This window comes from Argopecten irradians, chromosome 14 (genome assembly GCF_041381155.1).
Source record: "Argopecten irradians isolate NY chromosome 14, Ai_NY, whole genome shotgun sequence".
NCBI classification, from domain to species: domain Eukaryota; kingdom Metazoa; phylum Mollusca; class Bivalvia; order Pectinida; family Pectinidae; genus Argopecten; species Argopecten irradians.
In genome coordinates this window covers 27,464,409-27,490,486 of record NC_091147.1, presented here as the reverse complement: position 1 = coordinate 27,490,486, position 26,078 = coordinate 27,464,409, and the positions used below count along the sequence as shown (strand labels likewise).

The window sequence follows — 26,078 nt, the reverse complement described above, 5'->3', positions numbered from 1 at the left end:
TAATATATGGACACATCCATCAGAGTCGAAGTATCCGGAGGAAAGTTTACAAACGTAGATGTAAGTGTACACTGTAACAATCTACATTTGCATGAAGGCAATACTACGTGAAAACCGATCAGGGTTTCCGGAGCTTTGATGAAACATTGGTACAATGTGCACCCGTGTTTGATTATATAGTACAGCAATATATTTTAATTTGATTAAATGAATGGAACGTTGATCTTTCTAAAGATCAGTATTTTCAATAATTCCTTATTCGTTTCTTTTTCGTTCAAAGGTTTAACTATTTTATTTTCACGGAAAATAGTTTTGTATTTTCTGAGAATTCACAAATAAATTAGATTTTTTTTAATTTGTGTAAAATAAGGAAGTTTTATCTATTTTTATTTACTTCTCTGTAAATAAATTGTAGGTAACTCATCCTGTACCAATCTCTCCCAGGGTGCATTGCGGTTCCCACAATATCACCTCTGTAAACGGCCCAGCGAAATTTCAAGATTCTTGAAAAACGTATTTCGGACACAAATAGGCACCAATAACGGGAATAAATTCTCAAATACATATTGTAAGGTGTCATATGTATCATTTCATTATATAATTTGATCATTCAATAGCAAATCAAACAATAATGGATTATTTTGTGAATACACTAGATTTACTTGTAGGTAAATAGTCATGATTTACATACGACGTCCGCCATTTCAAAAACAATCACTGTGACGTCATATGAAAAAGAGGCGCCATGCATTAAATAATCGTCATGACTTAATATTCTGTGACCCGAGGTCAACAGACGGCGTTGACAGTGGTGAATGTGGGGACCGCAATGAACCCTGGGAGAGATTGATCCTGTACTGAGACGAATTACAGTAAATCCGTTTATCGATAACTACTGCTCCATGTTAGTTATCGCTGTCGACAGCGTCAGTTGACCAAATGCGTACAGGTACAGCTGTATGTGTGAAATAGCTTTACTTATATACAACAACTATTCAAATGCTACAAAATAATAACACTTCATTGTATCTGTCGTATGATCTCATTGCGATTAATTTATTTTATAGTGTTGTCTCACTGAAACATACTCCAGAATAATACCTTGGGATACCCTAGATGAACACTATATACACTAAATGTTACGCTGCTGCAAAACCATCTTTTCCCCAAAGAAATCTTTGGGAGGAAGTATTGTGCGCCGTCACTACGTAATCAAGTTTAAAAAAGGATTTTATCAACCTCCCAACTGGAGAATACCACAGCTATAGTAGGTCAGGGGGCGTAATTCTAATGCCCTCATCTGATAAATTGAGCTATTTGAGAGACCATTAATTCTTATTTAAATATTAAAAGAAATCGTTAGTTTGCAATGGTTCAACCGAAAATTATTTGAATTATCTTAATTATGCTCAAAGTTAAGGAGTATAAACGTTACGACATCATATATTAAAATAAAATTTATTTCTTACTTATGTATAACATGAAGATAGATAGAAATACAAAAAATGTACTGATGAAATACACCCATCTGGTAAAAATACGTTAAAATCGTTCAGACTACAGAACTGTAATCTATAGAGGCAAATTACCATCTCCTCTAATAATTAAAAAGGTTTGTTCTCGCGAACTTTTACACTTCCGGCAGCGCTTATAGAAGAAGTAAACAGACACCTACTGGATAAGATCCGTGATGAAATTCTGGAAAGGATTGTTTCCAAGAGCGAGGGTTATTTTCTTTGGGTTAATGTCCGCCTTTCAGGTTACATGGTAAAACAATCATACGTTTGTTCACCGGGTCAATGTACGTTGCATATTTAATACATGCAAGTATATATATAGACCAGTTTCCCACCACTGCTAACGTTTTCAACACAAGCTATGTTCCCGATGTTGTGTTAATAATGTATCATGCATCATATCTGATAACACCACCGGAGACCCACGGTTGGATCCAACTTGCTACGCGGCATTTACAAGCGTGACGTAGCGTAAAGTAATTAACCCCTATTGCATGATCGTAAAAGGCGACTAAATACGATCTTATCTTTTCTCTTCTTAATTGACTTTTTTTTTCTAGCGTCTCCCTCGACACCGGCTTACGTTTGGTCTTCTGTTAAGCGCTCGACCCTGTAAAGTAGGCTTTGGGTTCTGTCCCACGGCCGAGACACACCAAAGTGTATAAAAGTGGTAGTTTCTGCTCCTGCTTATAATAGCGCTCAGCACACAGGGATTAGTACGGCTGTTCGCCCGTTGTCAGTATAATGTGACCGGGTGGGGTGTGTTGCTTGGTGTCTATGGCGGCATACTTCAGTGATATAGCACTATAAAAAGGGCAAGAGTTCCACTGTACAAGAGGCCACAACACGAAAATACCGCAGTCTCCCAAAACACGCACCTTGCACTTCATACACACTAGACACCACATACATTGGAGGCCGTCCTTTAATTACATGACCCTAGCTGTTGATTTGATGTTAATTAATCAAACAAACAACCAAACAAACAACGATAGTCCGAAAACAAAGTATGAGATACCGTTAAAGAGGAGACATTTCACATTCGCTAAACATCGCCCGTCATCAGAAAAAAAGCGTCAAGTCAAATAAGCGAGCTAAGGTTGTACGGCTCTTGTCCAGCTCTAGTACTCGTTCGTCCACCAGATTAAAGCGTCAAGTCGAATCGGACAGCAAAAGATATATGGCTCTTTCCGGCTGTTATGTTCGCATCAATCTGAAAAGCCTGTCAAGGTCAATCAGTATGAAAGCCAAAAGACCAATAATGATAAAACTTATCATCATCAACCCCATGGCTTTACTACTCTCTCTTGGATCTGACGCGGAGCTAAGACTTCTTTTGTATTTCGCGGTCTCCTTTTTGTTTATTCTAAGTTGGGTGTTTAATTCCTGAAGAATATTATCCAGTTCTTCCGGGGCTGGAGGCGGCGGGAATGTTGGTGGTCTTCGAATCACTGACCCAGGGCATGTGCATGTATCTGAGAGCACTGATGACGGCGTTGTAGAAAGAGTTGTTGCGGTAGAATTTCCTGTACAAATAATAATACAAATTTAGGAAACTCATTATGACTCGGCCTGCTTCCTATCACAGAAATGATTCAGAGGTAAGAACATTTTTGAAACATTCCTTTGTCTAAAACTATCTCTTTTAAGATTTTTCTTCGCAAGAAATAGATAGCAAATGGTTTATTAACACTTTTGAACTAAAACAATCGTAAATGTTTTAGCGTGGGCTGTTGCATCAAAGCCGGGCGATCGTTTTTCAAACTCGGGGCTGTAGACAAAAATGGCGGCGAAAGTAAAGGTGAGTAAAGGAAATGTCCTTTGTCAAGAGATACATAAGTTTGCTGAAGTCAAGAATGCTTTTAAGGAGTGACCGACGTGCATATATTCGTGTCTATGGATCTTGTGTAGGTGTCCAAACAAAAAAATATACCCAAAAGCAAAAACACAAGATACTTCCCACTGATGCAGCATAGAGAAATTTAGTCAAATATAACAATGTTATTCGGCTTGAAGGAACGAAGATTTAATAAAATATTAAGATTGTTATCAACAAATGGACCCAGGCGAAGATTCCATCGTTTGATTAACTCCACGGAACAGTCTTATTCAGTATCTGTTCTAAATGATGTAGAATATAGTTTAATTACCATGAATAATATAGTTATGCTAGTAAGAACGAAAATCTGTTCAATATTTCGATTGTTATCAAAAAATGTTACAACACTTTACCTGACGAGCATTCCATCGTTTGATTTACCTCCCCAGTACAGTCTAACCCTGTACCGTATGGAGCAGGGTTAGTGCATTCCCTCTGTCTGATGTGTACACAGTCTGTCCAAGAACCCCATGTTGCCCATGCTCCATTTACACTTCCTGCCCAGAAAATCAATATTAAAGGTCAAATGAGTTATGTTTGTTAAGGTCGATCAACTCGTGATAGATATTGTACTCAAAATGCCAAGATTCTATTACACGCTACACTTAACATGGCATTTAATACTACATTTCTTGTCGTGGAGGTGTGATTTTCGTGAATTTCGTTTTTCGACCAAGATCAACGAATTTACCACCGCACGAGATACAGGCAACTTTTGCCTTCTCCACGAATTTAAGTGCTTACGAAATTGTAAAATTTCATAATCAACAAAAAGTGAGCCTAACGAAAATAAATGATTTCATATTAATTGCAAGGAAGGATCGCACTGAAACTGAACTGTGTCTAAAATTATCAGAACATTTCAATTTTAGATCACATTTGATAATACCTGTTGGGCCAGTCATATTTGATTTTATCTTTATCAAATTTTGATAAGTTTGATATGTTGTTAGATGAAATATAATTAATGAGTTGTCCTTGTTATTACAATTTTATGTGACGTCTGGTGTAATAAGTCATGTTTTTGCTACACCTTCATGAATATGTTTTTTTTAGTTTGGAATTAAATTGCTGTCAAATGCTTTAAAACACAAATTTGTTACTCTCGACACATTGCATTTTATAGCATAGTTTCACGGAATCATACTATGCAGTTATGAACCCGGTTGCAGTGTGCTATAAGGTTTATCTTTACTGATGGTATAACATTTCCCGAGGGCATGTCTGAAGGAAATATTAAATCTGAGAGTAAATACTCTTTTATATCACACTGCAACAGGGTCATAAATCGTTAATTATGTCGAAAAAATAATTAACAATTCGTTATTCGTTTGGAAAATATTCCTTAAATTTGGGATGTGTAAAATTTGCCGTCATTGTTATACAATTGGAAAGGGAGATGACTCCATGCGAAAGATGGACGGTCACCATGAGGTCACGCGCCCCAGGGAAATACAACTTTTTTCTTTCATACCTACGGGTGTAATACTGGCTGGTCTAGGGCAATGTACTCATGCCGCCTGAGGCTGTTATTGCATGACTACCCATGCAATAAAGCTTCGTGTCGTAACGGCGTCAACAAAAATTTCATTTCTTCGGTAAAATTTTAACATTTTTTTTACAATCTTGACTGGTATTACTATAAAAGATATAATTTATATAATTTATTTCAAAATGGCGGGATATTATAGTTGTAAAATTGCAATAAAAGATCGAGGTATGAAAGAAAAACACTCTTTCATAAGTGGATATGAAGGATAGGGATATTCTACCCTTGGGATCACAAAATATTGCAAAAAACTCGGCCAGCCTCGGGTTTAACTACATTTTGTGACCCACGGGTAGAATATCACTATCCCCATATGAAAGAGTCTTATATTATTACCCTGTCATCAACTAATTACAGACACTGTGAATAACATGAGGTATAATTATATGTATAAAGACAGCAGTCCTGATCTAGATTTGTCAAAAAGCAATGAATGATTCGCTTTACATACCATATTGTTTTAATATATTGTTTTATGTCCATTTAATTGATTGACTACATTAGATTGCAGTACACATGAACAATACGTACCAGGGCACGATGCATTGTTCTGACAACTCCCCACATCTGAATCGCTGCCGTCACAGGAAGTACCGCCATGTTGTGGTGTTGGGTTGGTACACGTCCTTGACCTTGTGTGTGTTCCAGAGATTATGAGGTCATTTCCTGTATACGGGTTACAGGTCATGGTACAATGACCCCATGCTGCCCAATTGGACCAATTTCCATCAACTATAAAATGAGAAACAAACATATCATTTACTACCTTCCATACATTGCATCACTAAATAAGTGAGGAATTACCAATGGATTGGCGAAAAGTCAACTTAAATTTGTGGAATCTAAAATAGCTGTAACTTGATCAGACAGCTATTTTGTATCTATTGAACGATTCAGTAACGCAAGGATAGAAGTAATGACGACTTGACATGGCAAAAGCTTGGAATTTTAATCTAAACCATATTTCAATAGCCTTGGTGTGAAATGCATATGATCTGTACGATGTTTTTTTTGTTTGAATTTAATCTAAACTAAACATGAACTACATGTTTATACTATGTTCTATCTAACGGCACTGCATTGCCTTCAATAAAGCAGTAAGTCCTTGTTATCCAATAAAATTCCCTGTCACAAAAAATTAACAGCCAATGCTATTCTTTGTCTCAAAGTTCAAACGAGTATGTCCGTGCTCTCCAATGAAATTCCCTGTTACAAAATTAAAAACCAATAACACTCTTCAAAACAAAAACAAATGACGTACTTATTCATCAATACTTACTTGGGCATGGGCATCTTTCAGTTTCTTCAGTCAAGTCTTCGGCAGGACAGTCTAATCCACCGAATTCTGGGGAAGGATTGTTGCAAGTACGTGTGCGTGTATGTGAACCATTTGCTGCCGTAAATGAGGCCAGACAAACCGTGCAATCGCCCCATGGACTCCACTCTGTCCAAGCGCCGTCAATAGCTGACAAAATACATAGTTGTTAATGTCTTAGATTCCTGCTATAGCTCTAAAGCCATTTGAAGAATGGTTCGATTTTTATTTGACACCTGCATAAGGCTACAAAGGACAATTTCAACTAAAATCATCCTCTGAAGGTGAATTGCACGTGCGTGGTGGATGGTGTGATTCTGATGCCGTAATCGTGGTCATTTCGTTTGGATACATGTATTTGTAGTATCATGGATATAAAAGACAATTTGGCAAAGCATAATATACAATTTATTCTAAATAAATCTTTCTGATTTTATGCAATCCTGGAAAATTCCAAATTTCTGGGTGGACTCTTTTGTTTATGAAATCATTACGCCGTAGTTGTAGCCAATTCAGAGGCAGCTTTAGAAACGACGACGTCAGTTTATACATTATGAGATGATAACATCAGTTTAGAAGCCAATACAAATCCTCGTTACAAGAAAGATTGAATTATAGTACAATCTCACAGAATGTTGAAGCCAAAAACTCTAACATGTACGCCTTACACAATGATGTGAAAATCAACATATGCAAATTTTCTGACAAAAAAAATATCAACGTTATAAAAAAAAACTTACGTGGACATCTATCAGGTTCACATATCTGTCTTTCTCTGGTTGATCCCACACAGTTCTTGCCGTCGTATTTAGCCCTAGGTTCAGTACAATATCTGTACCTGGATGAATATCCAAATGGATTTATATCTGATGTACATGTAACGCTGCACCTTCCCCAGTTAGTCCAAAACGTCCAACCTCCATCAACTGTGAACAAAGATATCATAATTCGTCCAGTTATCATCAACTTTGAACAAAGATTACAAAATGAGTCCAGTTACCATCAACTGTGGTAAAAGATATCAACATTAGTCCAGTTACCGTCAACTGTGGTCAAAGATATCAACATTTCCAATTATTATCAACTTTGAACAACAATATCATACGTAGCCCAGTTACCATCACTGTGAACAAAGATATTATAATAGTCCAGTTACCATCAACTGTGAACAAAGATATTATAAGTAGTCCAGTACCATCACTGTGAAAAAGATATTATATGTCCAGTTACCATCAATGTGAACAAGATATTATAAGTGGCCCAGTTACCATCAACCCTGAACAAATATACCATAAGAAATCCAGTATCCAGGATCATGAAACAATCTTAGACTTAAGTTTAGACTTGGCCATTCAAATATGACGTAACATTTTACAACATCGTTTTTGATAGGCTAAGTCTAAACTTCAGACTATTTTGGACTAAAGATTATTTCGTGATCCTGGGACTAGATACCATCTACTTTGAACAAAGATACCAAAATTACGACCAGTTACCATCAATCTACGACAAATAGATCAAACGCAGTCACAAAGAGTTCAAACGGCTCGTTATATACAGTTGATATAAGCCGTATCAAATTACTTTCAACTAATACCAGTATTACTAGACTTATCCATAATGCGTTGAAAACAGATTAAGAAACATATGAACCTACGTCTTCATGTTACCGTCAATTATTGACAGAGGTATACAAGAGCAACTCATAAGGTGCGGAGGTTAGATATTTGCAAAAATTGTTTTCGTTACAATCAGGTCATATGTGGCATATTACCATCAGCTATTCAAAGACTAGCCATGTTTGTGTCATACAATGTACAACAGCCATATTCATGTCAGTCTGGTCAATTAAATGCTCGTAGTACTTGCTTTAGACACATAATGAACATTAGAATACAATGCTTCTCGATTTTACATATCGTGAATGCATTATGCAAATTATGTGGTGTTGTGCTTGTCGGTAAAATCGAGAAGCGTTCCGAAGAACAAATGAACATGGCGGTGATGGTTAAAGTAAGTGAGCTACACGATGTTTAAATTGAGTTTCTACAAAGTACGGGTCATGACACCTCCAAATAGGATTGTGGATGAACACAGTTATGGGTACTGTTTACCACCACAAGTTTAGATTTTGTGATTTTGGCTTGGTTTTTGAGGTACCCATTAGTGGCGAGACGACATTTCGACCGGACAGGGAAATGTCTACCAAGCATATTTTTCGTAAATTTCACGAATCATAAAGCAATAACTTCGTCAATACTTGGCCAATTTTGTTCATCAAGCAATCAATGGAAAGATAAATTATTTCTTTTTAAGGTAAGATATACGGCAATGTTGTGCAGGGCCCATTTATTAAAATAATCACGGCTTTAAAAAAATAGGTCCGTTTTTCTTGACCGCCGAGTTCATACCTTTGATACTATAAAATATATATATGTATACTATTGGTTAAAAACATTCGTGCCAGGTCCCTGTGAAGTAGACAAATGAAGTATCAAAATGGCCACAATAGAACAATAAGTACATATCAGGACCAAATAATCCAATATATGTAGCGATTTGTACGTAGGAAAATAAGATTTTAAGCTCAAAAATGGCAATTTTTTAGCAAATTTTTCATATTTGTCTTCACGCAGCAAAAATGTTTCCCAACAACAAATTATTGTTCGAAATCAGTTATTTGATCTCTTATCAATCAATAAATCAATAAAAACACCAACAAAAACAAAAATATATATAGAAACGCAAAAGATAATTATTGTTATACCCTCATTAGGTTTACAAAACATCACCAGGTGCGTATCATGGGCATATGCTATTTTCCGAACTCCAAACTGATGACGCTGACCAGCGTCTCAAAAATAATTATTACAGCACAACACCTACTGATAGAGTAACAGATGTAACCTAAGCCTGTGTTTCCATTTGTATAGCATTTCCAAACGTTTGTGTCTTTGAAAATGAGCAGATTCATTGTTTATTTCCTATGCATAGCATAGGCAAAATGTTAGATAGTTACTACAGTGTAACATATTTCTTTCACTGGTTCTTAATGATAACCATTATCATTGTGCGTGCTTTCTCGCCTCACTGCTCCATCCACTGAAGAGACTCGGCATGTCTGGTAGCTGGTAGTCCAAATCATCAGAATAATCGAGATATCAGTATCAAATTCGTCGAAAGCCAGAGCGTCGTCTTCAATGTCGACGAGGTGATGTGATACTACATTACCAGTGTTGTTCTAGCCTGTCATCTTTCATTACCCATCCTTGGCCAGATTTCATATCAGGAACAACAGGTTAAGAGATGTGGGATCTCCCTCAGATTCTAATATATCGTATATGCTGTTTCAGATTTCTTCGGCATAATGGAAATTACACCAGATCCACATTATTCGGATGGTGGAATTAGTACTCCTTAGCACATAGCTCCATAATCTGTATGAAGTACCATTCATTAATCTCGTGGACCCTCGTGCGACCATGAATGGCACAGGTGATATCATCGAGGTCATTAATGAGGCCATTAAATGTTAAATGCTTTTCACTGGTCTGACTTTTCCCACTCCCTTGAAGGTGTTGGTTGTGTCACATCTGGTGTATGCGTAAAGAGACTATTGAAGACTCTCCAGAAAAAAGTTTTCTACAGTGCTTTCCAGACTTGGCAAATAGTGGAACTTCACTGCGGACCTCATTTATGACCTCAAAGAATCCACCTGTGCAATTTATGGTCACTGAAGGTTCACAAGAATGAGGAAATGTTCTTCATATGAATTAAGAAGAACCAGTATGTATGGACTATGATGAGAAGTTTGGAACATCATATACGATATGTGAATCACTAGGTTGGAAACAGGATGAGTTAACACATTCCTGAAGCCGATGTCTCTTATGTTAACTCTGGCCATGGACGGTTGACAAGCTACAACCACGATTGCAACCCGGTAATGTAATGTCACATCAGGTCATCGCCATCAAAGACAAAGAACTAGTGAAAGAAATTCATTCAATATTTCAATTCATTCTGGTCATTCAACGCATCTCATCGGTAGAATGGAAATCACTCTACATGCAAAAATTGTTGGTTTTTAATTTCCCTCTCAATATATGTGTCCATGATCGCATTGAAAAAATGTAAACAACTACCGTCGGCCATTATCTCGCTTCGAGCTCTCCCCAATGCCGCCTCAGCGCCCCCAAAGTCAAAGTACGCACCTCCTGCGCACCCAAATCCCGTTAACCTTCTCCACGGTGACAATATAACCTCAGTTTAAAGACCTTTTTTCTTTGTCCAGTCGGTGGTCATTATAAACAGGTTTTACTGGTTTTTTGTGCAATGTAACTTGACCTAAGCGGATTCATTGGGATCATAACGTTTTAATTTTTATAAATTAAGAAGGAATATGCCATAAAATTACGCCGGGATACAATGGGCCCGGAATAGACAAGGACTGGGTTTGACAAGTTTTACTTTATAATCAACCAACAGATGGATAAATAGAACATCACACAACATACAATGTAAATATACGTACCTGGATAATTAGGAAGGGCACAATCTTCATCAATTTGTCCATCACCATCGTCATCTGGTAATTAAATTAAAATATTAATTGATTGTAATGACAGTAGGACAAATGGATTTATAATCAAATAGAACATTATTAATGCTAATTCCAATAGTATAAAGGGATTTCTGACTACATTTACAATAATATCGAAATATAACTATCATTTTTACACAGGGGAGCGATTTTGCAAAACAATATATTAATGATTTATGTACTTATGAGCAAAAAGGCCAAAATGCGCTGGTGGCTGATACGTTTTCATTGATTGGGTTTAGCCTATATCATTTAAAATGTCATTAGGACTATGAATTTCGCCTCCGGCCTATGCATACCTAAGTTGTTTTCAAGTTCCTCGTCGATGCGCCCATCACAGTCGTTGTCAACAATGTCGCCAGGGACAGTTGCACTCGGACTACAGGGCTAGATATAAATGATAATATATTATTGTGAAAAAACCGCTACAGTGCTAGGTATAAATGATATATATCATTGTGAATAACAGATACAGGGCTGGATATTAATGATAATATATCAATGTGAATAACCGCTACAGTACCAGATATTGTTGATAATATATACATGTGAATAACCGCTACAGTACCAGATATTATTGATAATATATACATGTGAATAACCGCTACAGGACTAGATATTAATGATAATATGTAAGTATAAATAACCGCTACAGGGTTAGATATCAATGGTGATATATCAATGTGAATAACAGCTACATGACTAGATATTAATGGTGATATATCAATGTGAATAACCGCTACAGGGCTAGATATTATTAAAAATATATAAATGTGAATAACCGCTACAGGGCTAGATATTGATGATAATATTTCAATGTGAATAACCGCTTAGATATTATTGATAATATATCAATTTGAATAACTGCTACAGGACTAGATATAAATGATAATATATCAATTTAAAAAAAAACCGCTACAGTACCAGATATCAATAATAATATATAAATGTGAATAACCGCTTCAGGACTAGATATTATTGATAATATACAAATGTGAATAACCGCTACAGGACTAGATATTAATGATAATATATCAATGTGAATACCGCTACAGGGATAGATATTATTGATAATATATCAATGTGAATAACCGCTACAGGGCTAGATATTGATGATGATATATCAATGTGAATAACCGTTACAGGGCTAGATATTAATGATAATATATCAATGTGAATAACCGCTACAGGACTAGATATTAATGATAATATATCAATGTGAATACCGCTACAGGGATAGATATTATTGATAATATATCAATGTGAATAACCGCTACAGGACTAGATATTAATGATAATATATCAATGTGAATAACCGCTACAGGGGGGCTAGATATAAATGATAATATATCAATGTGAATAATCGCTACGGTACTAGATATTAATGATAATATATCAATGTGAATAATCGCTACGGTACTAGATATTAATGATAATATATCAATGTGAATAACCGATACAGGGCTGGATATTAATGATAATATATCAATGTGAATAACCGCTACAGGGCTGGATATTAATGATAATATATCAATGTGAATAATCGCTACAGGTCTAGATATTAATGATAATATATCAATGTGAATAATCGCTACGGTACTAGATATTAATGATAATATATCAATGTGAATAACCGCTACAGGGCTGGATATTAATGATAATATATCAATGTGAATAACCGTACAGGGCTAGATATTAATGATAATATATCAATTTGAATAACCGCTACAGGCTAGATATTATGATAATATATCAATGTGAATAACCGCTACAGGCTAGATATTAATGATAATATATCAATGTGAATAACCGCTACAGGACTAGATATTAATGATAATATATCAATGTGAATAACCGCTACAGGACTAGATATTAATGATAATATATCAATGTGAATAACCGCTACAGGACTAGATATTAATGATAATATATCAATGTGAATAATCGCTACGGTACTAGATATTAATGATAATATATCAATGTGAATAACCGCTACAGGACTAGATATTAATGATAATATATCAATGTGAATAACCGCTACAGGGCTAGATATTAATGATAATATATCAATGTGAATAACCGCTACAGGGTAGATATTAATGATAATATATCAATGTGAATAATCGCTACGGTACTAGATATTAATGATAATATATCAATGTGAATAACCGCTACAGGTACTAGAATATTAATGATAATATATCAATGTGAATAACCGCTACAGGGCTAGATATTAATGATAATATATCAATGTGAATAACCGCTACAGGACTAGATATTAATGATAATATATCAATGTGAATAACCGCTACAGGACTAGATATTAATGATAATATATCAATGTGAATAACCGCTACAGGGCTAGATATTAATGATAATATATCAATGTGAATAACCGCTACAGGGCTAGATATTAATGATAATATATCAATGTGAATAACCGCTACAGGGCTAGATATTAATGATAATATATCAATGTGAATAACCGCTACAGGACTAGATATTATTGATAATATATCAATGTGAATAACCGCTACAGGGCTAGATATTAATGATAATATATCAATGTGAATAACCGCTACAGGGCTAGATATTAATGATAATATATCAATGTGAATAACCGCTACAGGTACTAGATATTAATGATAATATATCAATGTGAATAACCGCTACAGGGCTAGATATTAATGATAATATATATCAATGTAAATAATAATGCTACGTACAGTACTAGATATTAATGATAATATATCAATGTGAATAACCGCTACAGGCTAGATATTAATGATAATATATCAATGTGAATAACCGCTACAGGACTAGATATTAATGATAATATATCAATGTGAATAACCGCTACAGGACTAGATATTATTGATAATATATCAATGTGAATAACCGCTACAGGACTAGATATTAATGATAATATATCAATGTGAATAACCGCTACAGGGCTAGATATTAATGATAATATATCAATGTGAATAACCGCTACAGGGCTAGATATTAATGATAATATATCAATTTGAATAACCGCTACAGGCTAGATATATGATTAGATATATATAATGTGAATAACCGCTACAGGCTAGATATTAATGATAATATATCAATGTGAATAACCGCTACAGGCTAGATATTAATGATAATATATCAATTTGAATAACCGCTACAGGCTAGATATTAATGATAATATATCAATTGAATAACCGCTACAGTACTAGATATTAATATAATATATAATGTGAATAACCGTACATAGATACTAATATAACATATTACTGCTAAAAGAGTAGGAATTGTAACAAAACATCGAGAAAGTAGACACGGCTTTATATAATGCAGTAATCATGCAGTGCTAAACATAGTGTTGGGAATCGATTGCATTTTCATAGTCGATCACCAGTTTGTGTCACCAATCGATGATCGATTGAAATCGATTATATTTGTCTTTGGTCGCACTGAAGACCGTGTACGTTTTCCATGAAAATCATATAAAAAATCAAAATTAACTTTCTTCTACACATGTTGCAAGGTTCTCAGGTGGTTTAATCATGTTTTCACAAATATAAGCATACTTATCTAAACGTTTACATTACTACGTATGCGTATGTGCTCTTCAATTTGTTTAGACGCTTAATATTTGAAATGAGCGACAACACAGACAAGCGATTGATTACGAAAAGTGTTCTATGACATGTCTTGCGTGTTTTACTGATTGGCTAATTACACACTTTCGTTTATAATGATGTTGGACAATCCCGACGAAACTCGATTACACATTTCTTACTCGATTAATTGGTCAAAGACCCCAAACCAACGATACTCGACGAACTCGATCAATCGCAACACTACTAGCTAAACATATTCTTTAAATCTTTAAATAATATTTGTTGTGGTTACAAAGCTTGGTACTAAAGGGGAAAACACTATAGATTTATTGACCAAGTTTGAGGTCAATATGTGTTATGTTCAACGAGAGGACTAAACTGTTGCATGAGTCTTGAATTTTATATGTTTTATATCTTCTTCATTACATATACATAATTATAATGCATGGTACCAAATGAAAAATAATGAAGTCATTTTAGTTTTGAAATAAAATATTACAAAAAACGAAATGATAAATTTGTGATTAAGCAATAATACATTGTAGAACACAGAACAATAGAATATTAACAAAACAAAATGACATTTGTCTGTTTCCGTCTGTTTCTCCTCACATAAACACGTATGTCGAGAAGTTATGAGCGCCGCCATTGGCGGAAGTCGAGGTAAACCAATCGTTGCTTTTCCCGTTATTTATATACAAACACCCAAATACCACTTCCTTAGTCTTCCTCAATTCTGTATGCTCTCTTATTCCGGGCCTTAAGCAGCAAGCGTTGTTCGCTCAAAATGAATAAAAAAAAAAAAAAAAACACGCAACGAGGATTTTTGGCAGATAATTGGATCACCTTTTATGAAGGTGGCCGAAAAATATTTATTTTGACTTAACCCAAAGTAATTATCGAAAATAATTTTGAGTGAAGGTGCGGCCTAAAGATTGCCATCATATCAAGATAACACTGACAATTACCACTTTAATTGATAATTGCAAATGGCACATATGTTTAGTATATTGAGAAAAAATACATAATTTTCCAAGGATGGACAATGATGCAAAAAACAAGATACTTTTAAGTTGGCACACATTCACAATAATGGCTATCAGTAGAACATATTGCATTGGTACATAATATATTGAGCAACAGGGAAGTGGATTAGGGTGGGAAATTCATAAATTTCTTGTTCAACAAAATGGCGTCTTGCAATTTTTCTGTCAGCAAAGAATAACATAGGCGCATGTTCATTACGTATATGACGATCACGTGATATAAACTGACCAATCAAACACCCGTAGCGTAAAACTTAAAGCGGGACATACGAATGGTGAAAAAGTCGTCTATTGACTTTTTATTTTTCCCTTGTTCGTAAACAAACACCCAAAGAGTATCCCTCGATTCTGTATGCTCTATTGTTAAAGCAGCAAGCTCTGTTCGCTCAAAATGAATTATGAAGAATAAACAACGCAAGAAGGATTTTGTCAGATAACTGGCCCACCTTTTATAGGGGAAGCCGAAAAATAATTATTTTGCCTTAACCGAGACAGAACCAATAAAAAAATGACTTCAATTTTATCAATGCTGTATCGTTCTGTGTTCTGCCAAATAGTGTATCATTGCTTGACCACATGAATTTATTCTTTGTATTAATTTATTTGAAAACTATAATGTCTGCATTCTTTTTATTTGGCACCATTCATTACAATTATACATTTGTAATAAAGGGAATTCTTTCGTATTCATACATGATAGAAGGACTAATAAAATATTGTAGACTTTTCGGTCAACGTGTGTTATGTTAAACTCTCGGACAGAACTGTTGGTTTCGGTCTCCGGTCTCAGGCAACAATTTGGTCCTCTGGTTCAACATAACACAAGTTGACCGAAACTTAAGTCAACAATAAATCTATAAAGTGTGTTTTTACAACAATGGTCATGAAAGGACAGCCTCTTTTGAATGAGAAGTCAATGTGTATTTTTGAATTTTCCGGGAACTCTAGTTCACTTTGATATTCTTATCCACAACAACTATATTTTATAAACATATGTATGTTGTGGTGGTTAGAAGACAGAAAAAGGTTTCCTTGTAGATCCAAATGCTCAAATAGATAAAATAATGTGTAAAAGCCACAGGAACTACCTACCCCATTGACATCTGCTAATCGTGTTCCTGCCGGAATGCCATAGGACTCATATCTCGCCCGACCATAGAGATACCCCCCAAATACGACTATGGGGGAGATATGATAGATGGCGTGATATCCGTCGGATATGTCCACATATCCTCCTACTAAATCTGTACCAGATATGTCCACGAACTCCGTGTTGATTGGTAGGGGATCGTTATCCACTCTTATGCCTGACCGCTGGTCAGACTTGACAACAAACATGAAGATATTGTCATATATACCATAGGTGTATCGAGGCGTATTGAATCTGTACTCAGCTTCGTACTGTCCTGCCGGTGTAATCATCAACATTGCTGGGTCGTGTCTGTCGGCGTCATTGTTGATGTCCTGGCTGTGTACAAACTGGATCACCATAACGGCGTTAGAAGAAACGAACGAACAATATTTCTCAAACTCAATGTGTAGATTTACAAAATCTCCAGCATTTTCCAGCACTTCATCATATGATGTTGTGTTACCATACTTATCCGAACATTTTACCGTTAGACTTGTACCCGGGGCGCTAGCAACGACTTTATAGAAATCTCCTACTGTTCTTCCCGGGATAGGAACTGTAGCAAATTTGGTACCCCATTTGTTTACTGGGGTTAGATATTCAACTAAATGGTCGCTGGACGTGGTTCCATTTCCAATATTTGTTCTCATGTTGCCACTCAGAAACCCAACCGGCTTATTTGTACGTATTACGGATCCAGTCAGGTCCCCAACGCTCTGTATCTGAACCGAGTAGAACTTATCAATTCGGATACTTAGTTCATCACCTGGATAATATGTAGTGTTGTCATAAATAACAACATCAGCGTCTGGGTTTGATGAAAGAGTTATTTCCACTTGAGTATTATCTTTAGTTCCAATCACCACAAACTGCGTTGAAAACATCGTTGGGAAGAAACACACAGCGTAATATGTCGTCCCCAAGGCTGGTTCTGGTAGGGCCAGAAACGCATCATTAGTATACGTTTCGCGATTAACAGAAAGCACAACTACATCGTGAGTGGAGTTCACTAAGATACCCTTTGGTGCAACTTCTGTCTTGTTAAGGCGAATAAGTCTATTAAACGTTAGCCTGACGTAGTTTTCCTTTGGAATCAAGCGAGTTTCAGACAGCTCGTACCCATGGAAGAGAGGTGCCCTGATATCAACTGTGACAGAGACAGACTCGTAGTTCATAATAAAGAGTTCGAGTTCCTGTGGATAGCTTCCCGTGTACAAGTTATCCGAATAAGCAATAAAAAACTTATTTCCTCTGTTAGTAACACCATTACAGAAACCTGGAATAAAGAAAAACAATGGAAAATAGTATAGTGTCTACTTCGATCCGGTCAAATAAGGCTTTTTATGCAATGAACAAAGTCTTTCTGGTATTTTGATACAGATCTTTTTCATTTTCACACATTGGTATTTATCAATGTTTGTTTGTTTGTTTTAATAATTAACGTCCTATCAAAGTTGTAATTCTTGTAATTTTCACTATCACAAACTCTCATAAAACATACAATGTGTGAATATGGATGCTGATATTATATATGATGGTTCAGATTCATGAAAGCACCTATATATTATTGACAAAGCGGTAAATGTCGCATGAAATATCACATGTTTTGAAAGATCCGTCACAGTTAACAACATATTTCAAACATTCGGGTAATATCGGAAAACCGAGTTGCATAACGTGAGCGCCATCCGCAATACCCGGATCGGAACCTCCCGAGCGTGGTCAATAACTGCAATACCCGTACAGATCGGAATATATCGGAACAGTTCGGATACTTTCGAGCTATTTAAAACGTGAACATGTTAAAAATCATTATTTTATTTCAGTTCGGATACTTCCGAGCTATTTAAAACGTGAACATGTTAAAAATCATTATTTTTATTTAATTGTTGAATAACTTTGCGAATACGAACTTTACAAAAGTATCCAAAATTTTAAACTTAATGTAAGATACTCTAAATACTTTTTCTGAGCTACAAGTCACAGGGCATACAACTATCATAACAAAATTTCGTACGTTTATTGTTATCGATCACCTATCATCATCAACAATACACAACAACAACAAAATCTTATGAAAAATTGGTGGAGAATCCGGGTAACTTGCCTAATTAAGTTTTGTAAGTCGAGTTACGCACAATATCCTGGGAACCTCAGCGAACCCTATCCTTGGAAGACCAAGATCGTTGCCACAAATGCTCTTGAAGACGTTAGAAATGTTTACCACATGCCGAAACAACACTACGTACCAGACAACATCCCCCGAATCCAAACGAACCATGTACCCTCCTTACTTAACGGTCAACCGGAGATGGACATTTGCACCCAACGACGCTTGCCAAACAAAGCACCAGGGACACTCGATGTCATCCATCAGGCCACAATCCTCGCAGTCATCGCCCCGAAACCAGTGTTATAGATGTGGTAAGTGGGTATTACATTGTTTTCAAGAGCACGTCAATATGAATTGTCAAGCAAAATCAACCCAATGCTTTAATTGTGGCAAATTCGGACATTTTTCACGGGCCTGTTTTTCAAAGCGCCCAATTTGGCCCAATCCTATCCAAAACCTAAATCGAAAAGTACATTTCATAAAAGCAGGGACGCAAAACGTATGGCAGGATTTATCTCGCGAGAATCAATCGCATGTTCGTTGCCATTTTCGGACCTTTAAGACTCAGAATTCACCAAAATTAGCAAAAGAAACCCAATTCAATTACAAATTGTAACAGCAATCAAAATCAATCATGGCACGAATGAAAACGAGCTGGAAATGAAAGAGCTCAAAACCACTTATTTAAATCTTGAAGCAGAAAATGAACGTTTGCACTCAGAAAAGAAATAAAAATCAAGCTTATACAAATAGACTCAAAGCAAGCTTTGCAAACACGTTCAATATGTACCAGAACAAAAATAAGTCTTTTAAACTTGAAAAGGAATTTTTCGAAACAAGAAGCAATGAGAAATCTGAAAAAATAGCCCGTCTCGGAAAAGAAATCACTTTCAAGAAATTCGTTGTTGATATTGAAAGCAAAATTCAAATTTCTGAAAGAGAAAATTGTTTTGTAAACTTTCAAACTCTCCGACAAAATTACCAACAGTATGCGCCTCCTTATTATAACCAACCATTTCGGCCAAACGATTTCGGCTACTATTAAAGCCTTTTTAGTTGCTTTGCGAAACTCGTGCTTAGACTATATTTCTTCTATATATTAAGAAGTTAGTAAATGACAATCTCTTGAGAACAAAAATATCCACTTTTATTACATATGTGTTTATTTGAAGGACAATTATTGAATGAACATTATTCATTTCCACTAACCTAACTTGTTTTATAATAAAATTCATTTAGACTCTTGGACAGAGTCTAACGGAACGCGGAGGAAGTTATCCTAAAGAAAGTTCGTACGTTTATTGTTCTTACATAATTGTTTATAATCTACCTGTGGATGTTTAATGGTTAATTATTCAAATCTTCATATCTACCTTATTTCCCTATTTTTGTGGAATTACCGCTAATTAATATGACGCTCAATTCTTTACTTTTATTACATATTTTCAAAGGTTGGATTTCCAAATAGAGAACAAGTGTGAGACAGTAAACTTATTGATGAATTGCCATCTACGGACATAATATACAGTGTCTACATTGGATTACCAATATCAGTGAACTTTAAATTTACCTTCAAAGCAATGTGCCACTATTTTGTTTATTTATGATATGAAAACCAATTCAAATTACCAATAAAAGAAACGAGTACAAGCCTATCGAACTCTTTGTTTTGTGTCCTGCTAAATTTAACCAAATACCAACGGTCCAAAAACAACAAAAAATCAGTCAACAATCATACACAACAACAAAAATCTTATGAAACAACTTTAAACCCACCAAACTTACCAATATATTCATCCTTCGATACGATGTTATACTCATTAACAGTATTCTGGGTCGATTGTGCATAATGGCTGAATGAAGTGACGGATTTCGACACCACGACACTTCTTTTTTTCAAATTATTTTATACATCAGTTGGCGGTCAAAACAAAGCAGAATGGCGCCTCTCAATTGATGTTGTAGACAGATATTGACGTGGTACCAAGAGAAGAGTAATTCGGCATTAGAACTTATCGTGTCAGCCAATTAAAATTATACGCTTATACCATGTGTAGATGATTATTTCTATTTATGTGTAAAAAAAACAAAAAAAAACAGTGAAAATTCACACCAAAAACCTGTCAAGCGTCAAAACATGGTTCGAACCTGGGTCTTCGGCGTGAAAAATCAATCTTTTATTAACGGAATTAAAGAAGCATTCTACGTCACCTGTTGAATTCTAGGGACAGTATTTATACTTTGAATAAACCACATCTACTTTCACCCCGTCTTTGTTATTGTTATCTCCTTAACAGAGCAACCTAGAGGAACCTAGAAGGACCGGAAAACTATACGTTCCTGTTGAGTGGCTCCATCCGAATCTCCGGCATGGAAAACTACGACTCTACCGACTGATCCAAAGAAGCATGCCTCGCCAACTGAGTGATGGATACCATATTTAACATTCTAAACAAGCCAAGACAATCCGCACATGTTTCAGTCGTGCTGTTACCATAGTAATTAAAAAAAGAGTACGATCTCAGCGTTTTAATTTGTTATCAAGATATATGCCAATGGAGTCAGAAATTATCACAAAAATCCTAAAAACAACAACAAAAATAAACAAAAAAACACGCATCTTCACTCTATCACTTCATGATCAAAAAGTTATTGTTGCAAATTATAATAATAATAATGACGTGTAATGTTTTCCATAATCTAGAAATTTATCAAGTATAAAAGTTTAGGATCCATTATTTAAGTATGGGATGTGTTTGCAATCACGTATCACAAATATTGATCATTTAAGAACAAAATCTTTTATGTATATTTTTTTTCTAAATAGATATTTTGCTGAAGGTTGGAATTACTTTGTATCATAAGCAAAACTGGTGAAATTTCAATGTTTCATTTCATAATTGTACACTTTATACATGTGTCTGTTCTAGTCCGATGACCATAAGAACTGTGGTTAAAATAATCTCCCGAACTTAATCTTCATCAGATCATGTTAACTTCGAACGAACAGTTTCGTAACGTTTTAACCGTTATGTTTGTTACAGTTTGCATTGAGAATTTATGTCATTTTTTCAGTTCCATCGGGTTAAAATCATAATTATTTTTCAAGCCGTAAGATTCCATTTATACTTTTGATTAATAAAAATTAAAAAGATATGGTATTTTTTTATTTATTTTATATTGATTTTATTTTTAAACTCAATACGCAACGTGGTTCTTTTTTGCGGCCATGACATTGTATCAAAAATTTGCTGAATAATTTGAAATATATAAACCTATAAAAGGATATAATCACAAATTCAATATATAAAAAATAAATTTCATTTGCATAATACATTTATTAGGTACATGGTGTGATTTCAAGTAAGGAATGTTTGCCATTTTGATAAAGCATTTGAGTGTTAGAGATAATAAAAATGAGTAATAAAATTCTAGATCAATATAATGATAAAAATACATAAAAAGTATAAAATACAACAAGTCATTGAGCTATGTTGTACAAAAGGTGATTAATCTTATCAATTGATAGATGAAAGTCTCAATTCTAGTTTGTTTTTTATATCTCTAATTATAATTATATTTCTGTAAAATGAGCAAGTAGATAAATAATGAAGTACTACGGAATTGCATACAATTTTGTTGAGTTTAGTTGACAAGAAATTATTTTATATTAATTTGAAAAATTGTTGTTAAACTGTGATATAATAAGCTTTATAATCTTTTGAAGAACAGAGCCATTTATAAAAATTATGTTTTAAATACTTACCTTTGGGTATGTAGATGAACACAACGAAAAGCATATGAAGAAACATCATGTCTTTCACTAGAAGCCACCTTCAGTCTTCAAAGTTGAAGGCAACACAAATAACAAAAGTGTTTGTCACTTACATTGAGTTTCTAAACAGCTTTGAGCTCCATCCCATTTACATCGACGCTAATTTACCTGGTTCGTTATCCCATATTAATTATCGATACAAAGATCAGCTATCGTTGAAATGAAAAGGATTGAACTGAAGGATACCAAGAACATTTTGAATTATTAAATACAATGTACAGTATCAGGGGGCTATGATAGCGGCTAGCATTAACAAATCTAAAAGAATCCATTTTTCTCACAGAAAAGGACAATAATATTATATTGAAACTAATTACGCATCTTTATCTATCTTTTTTGTATAGTTTGAATGATTCTATTCAGTATATAGAATATCAAATTGTCACCTTTCGTATCTGTATGTTTTTGTTGTAGTTTTGTTTGTCGTTTTTTTTTTCTTTTGTTCTTAATTTCATTTGGTGTGGTGTTAATTTTTGCTCTCCTGTTTTAGTCTGATATGATGTTACAAAAAAGGTCTACTACTTCTTCCACACACAAATTTTCAAAATAACAAGAAAAATCATATTAATGACTGCGATGAGATTACAAGGTTTAACAAATGGAAGAGTGAAGATTCCTTTCGCTGTTAGGACATATGGCACAATATAAGTCGACCAATACAAGGTGGCATAATATAACTCGCGTTTAAAAAAAACACATATTTTTTTTAAGATTTGAATTAAATTGTTCAAAAGGTAAGCTAATGTAAACGGATACCTCAGTTTGGTTTGTATATAGTGTTAAATACGGCCTCTGCCGCACAGAATCGGAGCATGCTTCTTCGGCTCAGTCGGTAGAGGCTTAGCGTTTTTCACATTGGAGACCGAGGTCGATTTCTGGTCGGGACGCTTTTTGTTACTCTACAAGAATTATCGATCTCGTTTTACAATCCCATTTTAAAAATAAAAAACCGTTTCAGAAGTGTAGTGGCCATTTACGACCAAACATCATTTGCAGCTATTGCAAGATTTTACTCCAGTTAACTTGTTTTGTTGTTGGCGTTATAGTTTGATTATTCGTTTAGATTTTAACTGGTGTAGTTTGGTTTGTTTTCATGTCTTGTTTGGCGCATGTTTGGTTTCGTTTAATGTTATTTGAAACTTAAGATGTGCCGTCATTCTGTTCGTTTTGTTCAGCAAATTGGCAGTTAGCACATCACTTGAGAGAATACTGGATTCTGATTGGCTACACACATGGGTACTATTTGCAATAGTGCCCGAACAAGTGGCACGAAATTGAACGTGAATGTATTGGGACGTCACAATTACATGACGTCATTATAACGTTCCGCTTCGACCAAGACGTCAAGATGGCGGACAGGGTGTTGTTTGAGGGGATGGAAGCAAATGTTGCTTTTCTACAGTAGACAGTTCACTCATGTTTTATTTGATCTACTTTTAATCTTCATGAAGCTGTACCCCGTTTAATAGAAACATAGATGTCTACGAGAATTGATATGTTGCACTTTCAATGTAATGTAACAGTAGAGGAAAAAATGAAGCGGCCAGACCGGGATTCCAACCAGGGGCCATCCGAACATAAGTCGAGTGCTCTACCGACTGAGCTACCTGATGGTCGACCCAGTCCAATCCCGCTACAAAAGTCTTCGCCCTCCAAGACATACCAGGCCCTTCCAAACACCACCATCGTTGGTTAAATTTAGTTAGGCGCCAATTTTGTAAGAGGGGACAGTTACCCACGCATGCGCATAGAGACCTAGGGGTGGCAATGTTTACATTGACAACGTCGGTACGTCGTCAACAACATGGTGAAAAGTTGCAGTACGTTGGTTGTACAAACCAAGCGAACCGGGTAGCGAGAAATATATCGTTTTTTAAGTTCCCAGCAGTCAAACACAAGAGAAGATCGTGGATCAAGTCCGTTAACAGAAAGAATTGGCAGCCAACCGTAAATTCGCATGTCTGCTCCGAGCACTGTGTCACAGGGTGTGTAATCTTGATTATCTTTTTCTTTAATTCTCTGTCATGCTGAGTTGATGTAGTGTGTTGCAGAAGTCAAACGCAGAATTGTTGGTTCTGTACTTTATTCCGAATCACTAAGTGCACAGGCATCTGCTTCTGGTTTTGCATTTTACCTTTTTACTAGTAATTAGTAATATTATCAGTAATTGTAGAGTGATTTCCGTATGGAGGTTTCCATTTAAACATTCATAAGGCATATCTAATGTTTTTCTGGGATTAATTAGTCAAACTTTGTAGGTTTCTTTATAGACTCATAAAGAAAAATTAACATGCCGAAATTCCCGCCCTGTTACGGCACATATAACTTTAAAACTAGAATATTCTAGCATTTAGGCGTCGAAACATATTGGTAGATAACGTCAAATTATTCCGAGCAGAAAATATGCATGCAACAGTGCTTGCTGTAATTAATAAAAGTCCTTTCTAAACACTGTTGTTAACGTAGGTGTATAAGTTTATGGGCTTACAGCTTTTGAAGTCTCTCAATAGGTAGGACCAAAAAAAACCCGCTTATTATCTATATTGTACATGGCAAATATTATTTGTCCATGACAAACATAATCTTTGTAACATCTCACAGTTATCGAGAACAAAACATACGAACGTAGTCTTATCTAAAATTAATGAAATCGTTGTATGTTTTGTCCCAAGGGATAGATTTGTAGATTGTGAATGGAGTAGTTTATAGCAATGACGTTCATATTTTAAATATTGGACGGTTAGTAATGGTTGGTAACACATTGTACGTCACTAAGGAGGTTCCTCAAAGCAGCCAAAGCATCAATGTGACTGCAATATTGAGAAGATTTTCTATGGGACATCACGAACGAACGCATTCACCTACCAACAGGCCACATCAGTGACATTGTTTAAAGGCCCACTACCTTTCCGGAGCAAAACATAAAAGTTTCTTTAAAACATTAATAACATCAGGATATTTATAACGATGGCCTAAGATGAGGTAACAACAACAAACATATGCAAGATTTCCTGGGTAATACATGATAACAGTGGAGAGTCATGTCGCTGTTTTGCCGTCTGGCGCAGTGAAAGTCAACTACCGCGCGGTATTTACTAAGAACGACGGCGGGAAACATAAAACGACCCATATTATGGAAATAGAATTTTTATATTAGTCAAAATTGTTCAGAAGGTGATGATACGTGTTGTATGAACGATAACTTGATAATTTTGCGACTCTACAAAATTATCGATCCCGTTTTACATTCTCAAAAAATTAAAAGCCGTTTCGAAAAGATAGTGGGACTTAAATATTGTTTGTAAATCTAGTAAACCTTTTTCTGCCCAGTTTTCTTAATGTCACTTTAGAAGTCTTAAGTTTAGGGTTCGTAGTAACCATAATAATCATTATCTAAACTGTTTTATGCAAAATTTATCAACAAAAGTCTCAACAGTTCAAAAGGATTTTAATTTTCAATGAAAAATGATAAATAAGT

The 26,078-nt window shown here is 35.2% G+C and overlaps 1 protein-coding gene across 1 annotated transcript; it reads right to left on the bottom strand.

Annotated features, from left to right (window-relative positions):
* Positions 1 to 1,517: 1,517 nt before the first annotated feature.
* LOC138307126 (uncharacterized) lies at positions 1,518 to 24,286 on the bottom strand. The gene is made up of 9 exons (XM_069247756.1): positions 24,208 to 24,286; positions 16,613 to 17,928; positions 11,163 to 11,250; positions 10,795 to 10,848; positions 7,001 to 7,186; positions 6,225 to 6,410; positions 5,477 to 5,677; positions 3,750 to 3,893; positions 1,518 to 3,043 (listed from the first exon to the last, which is right to left on the bottom strand). Exons 1-9 carry the CDS (start codon positions 24,284 to 24,286, stop codon positions 2,715 to 2,717), a joined length of 2,583 nt encoding a protein of 860 aa, XP_069103857.1. The 3' UTR covers positions 1,518 to 2,714.
* Positions 24,287 to 26,078: the final 1,792 nt, after the last annotated feature.

What these genes read in the sequence shown, in the direction of transcription:
- LOC138307126 (XM_069247756.1), bottom strand. Translation starts at nt 24,286, where the DNA reads ATGGTGGTGTTTGGAAGGGCCTGGTATGTCTTGGAGGGCGAAGACTTT. An exon ending in GGAACTTGAAAACAACTTAG is followed by an intron (nt 10,849 to 11,162) that starts GTATGCATAGGC and finishes TTTAATTACCAG; the next exon opens with ATGACGATGGTGATGGACAA. An exon ending in AACGATGGAATGCTCGTCAG is followed by an intron (nt 3,044 to 3,749) that starts GTAAAGTGTTGT and finishes TTATTTGTACAG; the next exon opens with GAAATTCTACCGCAACAACT.